Below are 5088 nucleotides of genomic sequence, written 5' to 3' on the forward strand. Positions count from 1 at the left end.
ACCTGTGCAGCAATACCTATTCTGCCTGTATTTAGCATTCCAATGGCATATTTATAGCCTTGTCCAACCTTTCCCAGGATATTGGTCTCAGGAACCTAAAGAACAAACCCACTCAGTTATTCCTGTTCTAGTCTGCTTTGCAACTGCTAGTGCAGTTCCCAGGTGAGTCAGTGTTTTATTCAACGCTCCTCATAAGGGAAGGGATAAAACATGAACCAGACATTAGATTCCTAGAATATGTGATTAAACATTCCCTGATACATGTGATTATAAACTGGTCATTGAGAAAAAACATAGTAAGATTTAACCCCCACCCCTCAAGACTTTTGTGAAAGAATAGGGAGGAAAAAGTTAAAATATGCCAAATAATTGTTTTATATAAGAAAAAAAAAATTGGAAATTTAGTTATTCTTTCCTTAGATGTGGTCGAGCTCAAGTTACACACAAATCACACTTATATAGCTAAACACCTTACAATACCTTAACATTCTCAAATGTCACTGGGCAGGTGGAAGATGCCCTGATCCCCAGCTTGTCCTCCTTCTTCCCTACGTGGAGTCCTTCCGTGTCGCGATCCACTATGAAGCATGTAATTCCCCTGTAGCCCTAGGATGAGTTAAAAACCAATCAAAACCTGGTTTTTATACTAAGATCACCAAATGGTGGCCTAAATATCTCAGTTCCAGTACTGAAAATTTACGCCTGCTTAACACTGTATAACTAAACAAAACACTGTCACCATCATCTGCTCTCTGGCTGTCGATTGGGTGTTCAGATGGTGATCTGGGCAGGACACCACATAATGCACCACAACCCTACACTGCTGTTTTCTCATTTATACTGACCTCAACTGTTATTTAATCTTTGAGCAGCACTGACTTTTAATCTCCTTCCTGAATATTTAAAAAGCAAATTTCTAACTTGAAGCAGAGAACGTATTATATATTTTTTTAAATGTTACACTAATACAGAAACTACTCCAGATTATACAACCATGCACAGCAGCTACCCAATACAGAAATTGGCTTCTAAAACATATTTTCATTGTATGTAGCACTCAAACCACCCACCAGATTCTAGAGGAATGAATAAAAATACAGAAAGCTGCACAATGTTCAATTTTTCAAGACAATGAAAGAAGAATTCCTTTTCTTACTTAGTCAAAACATGAAATTTTAACTTTAAAAATAAATATCTTCAAGTTAAGCTTTTAAGAAAGAGATATTGGAAGAAGTTTAAATAAAAGTTCTAAACAATTCAGCTTTGTGTTTGATTATCACTACCATATTGGCAGAGTACATTTTAAAGCCTACAGCTGACTTCTGAATCTACAAGGTTTATGCAAACTGGTGGCACTCAAATCATTCACCATATTCTAGAGGAATGAATAAAAATTCAGAAAGCTGCACAATGTTCTATTTTTCAAGACAATGAAAGAAGAGCCCCTTTTCTTACTTACTCAAAACCTGAAATTTTAACTTTAAATATCTTCAAGTTAAGCTTTTAAGAAATAGATATTGGAAGAAGTTTTAATAAAAGTTCTAAACAATTCAGCTTTGTTTGATTATCACTACCATATTGGCAGAGTACATTTTAAAGCCTACAGCTGACTTCTGAATCTACAAGGTTTATGCAAACTGGTGACCAGACTTGATATGTGCATATTCAGCTGTGTATTTTTTCACCTGAATATAGGTTGCTGTTGTGTTCCTGTTAGTCTTCTAGTACGTGTTGCTTAAGCAATATTCTGCCTTTTAACAACAGCCACTTGTCAGTTAAGTCAGAAGGGTTGGAAAGACTTAAGTCAATCTGTTCTTCTGTTCCTCAGCATAACACCCATGCACGCTGTGCTCTTCATCTAAGCAATTATCATTCTGACATTTTTATTTTCCCTGGTGGGAGGACTTGATTAAATTGTTCATCAAGTTCTCAGTTTTTGTTGGGAAATATTTTTAAAGGTTTGCTGTCAGCTAGGAAAAGGTTCAAAGAACATTAACCTGTAACATCAGATTATTAATATAAAATCCATAGTTTCATATATTATCATCAGTCACCAAAAAGCAACTATTCTTTAGCAGCTTACAGAGGATGGATCTGTATTTGCCATCACAAAGAAAACTCCTGCATGTTCTGCTAAGCTGATCCACATTTTGGAGCCATTGATTACATAGTAGTCCCCTTTCTTCTCAGCCCGAGTCTTCAAGGAAAAAGCATCACTGCCAGAGCCAGCCTCCGAAAGACAGAAACTGCCAATCTGTCAATTGAAGGGAAAACTCATCTTCAGATTTACTGAACATCTAGGCACAACCCCTAACAGAGTCTGCAATGACAACAGCTATATACAGGCACCCGTCTCTTAAACTCAAACATTTTAACCTACTGCATCAAAGGAGGTTTCAGATATGGAGAACAGAAATGGGATGTAATTACACATCTCTCAAAGTCAACTGCTTTAAAGTTCTTTTCCACAGTAAATTAAATTTTAATGAAACTAGTAAGTGCCTTTCCACTTTTACCTCTCAGCTACTGATGACAGCATATATCTGTGTCACCACAGATCTCAGCTCTAACCAGAGCTTCAAACTTCACACATGTCTTCCAATGCTGCAGTCACCCACTTAGGCACTGAAAAAAGCCACCCCACTAGCATTAGTTAACTATTAAAAATTATATTATAGTTTAGTAAAGTGAGAATTAGACTCACCAGATCTCTAGCAACTCTGGGCAAGTAAGTTCTCTTTTGTTCTTCTGTTCCATATGTAGTAAACAATTTATTTGTTAGTGTGTTTTGGAGTTCACATAGGAGAGCTACAGCTGCATCAACTTTGGCCAATTCTTCCACCACTAATATGGTTGAAAAAAATGAAGCTCCAGTTCCCCCATATTCTTCCCCAAGCTCAATACCCATCAGCTGCAATGTAAAAGGTGCAAAAAGGTCAGCCTGTTGGGTCTTGTCAACAACTTGTTTGTCCATGCTGATACTTAAGAGATTAAAATGCAAACCACAGAATGTTGGTAATTTCCAGATCCTTCCCCAAAGACCTGTTTTCCTTCAATACCCTGAGCAAACTAACAATTCTTCACAAGAGTTAATAGTCAAGAAATCACAAATGTGTGCAGTATACAGGCCAATCATCACCCTAAATTGATTACATTTTCCACAACAATTGCAATCTCAACAGAAGCCTAATATTTAGAGTTGTTGTTGTATAAAATGATATTCTAAACACAGACAATCTTTAGGTTTGATATCAGGAAAGGCTAAAATTTAACCCAGGAATGATCAAGAGGTTATCTGCAACACAAGTCCTTGTGGTTGGCCAGTAAGGACACAGAGGACTTCTGAAACCCTCTTCCAGCTACACTTATCAGGGTCATGCTGATTCTAGCATTCCACACAATTATGCTTATCCAATTAAAGAAAGTAAAATTAAGGGGAGGGGGAAGGAAGACAAGGAACTCAAAGGTAAGATGAATAATGTGGTAGGGGAGATGAAGAGATGGAAGGAATATTACAGTAAAAGATGGGAGTGTGATAGTACAGTAAAAAAGAAGAGAAAGTTGCCTTGCTGTTAAGAAATCCAAAATTTGTAACGATTATTTCACTTGCATTATATCCCTCAACCTTTTAATCTAAAAGTCTGAAGAGTGCACAGTTAGAGAATCATAAAATGATGCCACTTTCTGCATGAAAGATGAAGTAAAGACGTGCAGACCCCTTGTTCAAACAATCCCTGTATTACAGACTTGTCCATTTCCGAATTCTCATCCATTTTTTGCACTAAGGGTGCAACTCGCTCCTGAGCAAATTTTGTCACTGTAACAAAGAGAAGAAAGAAAGTGTGTAAGTATCCTAACACTCCTAGAAGATCAGTGTGACAGTCATGTGGAACTTCTGGCACATCACACCTGTATTCCCTGACTCTCCCAGGTAAGTTCTTAAAAGCACAAAAAGTTGCCCAAGTGACAGAAGGTGACGTGCCACCAGGCTCAACTAGAATTGTTTTATGAGCAACCAAACCAAACACTTCCTATAAACTCAGAAACTTTGAAAGCACCTCAGCAATGCTTATGTAACACTGGCTGACCTCCCAGAAATACAGAAAATACTTCAAATACATCCCTTATTTGGTTAGCTGTATTGTATTTCTTTATAAACTAAAGCTGTGGTTTGGGGAGGTGCTCCCAGGCTTTAATGCATGTAGTTTTGAGCACACAAAATCCTGTAAGATGGTTCCTGTTTAACTGGAGCCTTTTGTAAACTCTCTCTCCACAATGTGCAGGTCCACCCTTGTCTACCTGTGCTCTGAGGATCCCTTCTGGAACAGTCTCCTTTATCACATCACGTGTTACCACCCTGGGTATATCCACAGTCTCTCAAAACCAGGCAGAGCAGTTACCTCTGGCTGAACTAAACACTTTGGAAAGGGCACGAGTCAATGCCAGTCACCTGCACTTCTGTGACAGCAACAATTTCACACAGTTAATATTTATTTATGCAGAGTAAACTGCACTGTGGTATGTGGAGCTGTGCTGTGGTAACACGGAAGAAGAACAACACATTTTTTTCTTTTGTGAACTAAAGCAGTTTTAAAATTAGGCACAATTCCACACAAGAATCTCAACATTTAACTAGAATTAAATAATGAACTTTTTAAGGGAAAGTTTCTCTTCTAGTTAGACATTTCTGAATTTTAACCACAGAGATAAAAGGTACCCATGTTTTTCAGCATTGTCTCCTCTTCGGTGAATGTCTGAAGTGGAGCACAGACAACAGCATCACTGCTGAGATTTGGCTTGAGTTCTGACCTGGAGGATCTAAAGACACATGGAGAAGCCCTCCAAGGAGCCAAATATGCTGGCATATTTCTTTTCAGCTGTTGAAAATAAATACAGAAGATCAGAACAGTGAATAGAATTTGTATTTGTAGACACAGAGCAATAAACTATTGCACCCAGTGTTTTTATTCAGTAAATGATGAGGAACTACAACTGACATTCAACATCTAGTTTGAAAGTTTTTGAGAAGATACAACCCCCAGCAGTGTCCTAAAAGCAAATATCTTTTAACTACTCTTCTTCTTTCTT

General features: G+C 37.7%; 1 protein-coding gene across 1 annotated transcript; it reads right to left on the reverse strand.

Annotated features, from left to right (window-relative positions):
* Positions 1-8: 8 nt before the first annotated feature.
* Positions 9-4873, reverse strand: ACADSB (acyl-CoA dehydrogenase, short/branched chain; the record flags this gene model as incomplete). Its single annotated transcript, XM_008938058.1, has 6 exons — positions 4718-4873; positions 3717-3817; positions 2705-2911; positions 2084-2254; positions 481-606; positions 9-95 (listed from the first exon to the last, which is right to left on the reverse strand). Coding segments are annotated over exons 1-6 (840 nt in total), but the record flags the coding sequence as incomplete, so codon positions are not given.
* Positions 4874-5088: the final 215 nt, after the last annotated feature.

This window comes from Merops nubicus, unplaced genomic scaffold, assembly GCF_000691845.1.
Source record: "Merops nubicus isolate BGI_N331 unplaced genomic scaffold, ASM69184v1 scaffold38893, whole genome shotgun sequence".
Classification (NCBI taxonomy): Eukaryota; Metazoa; Chordata; class Aves; order Coraciiformes; family Meropidae; genus Merops; species Merops nubicus.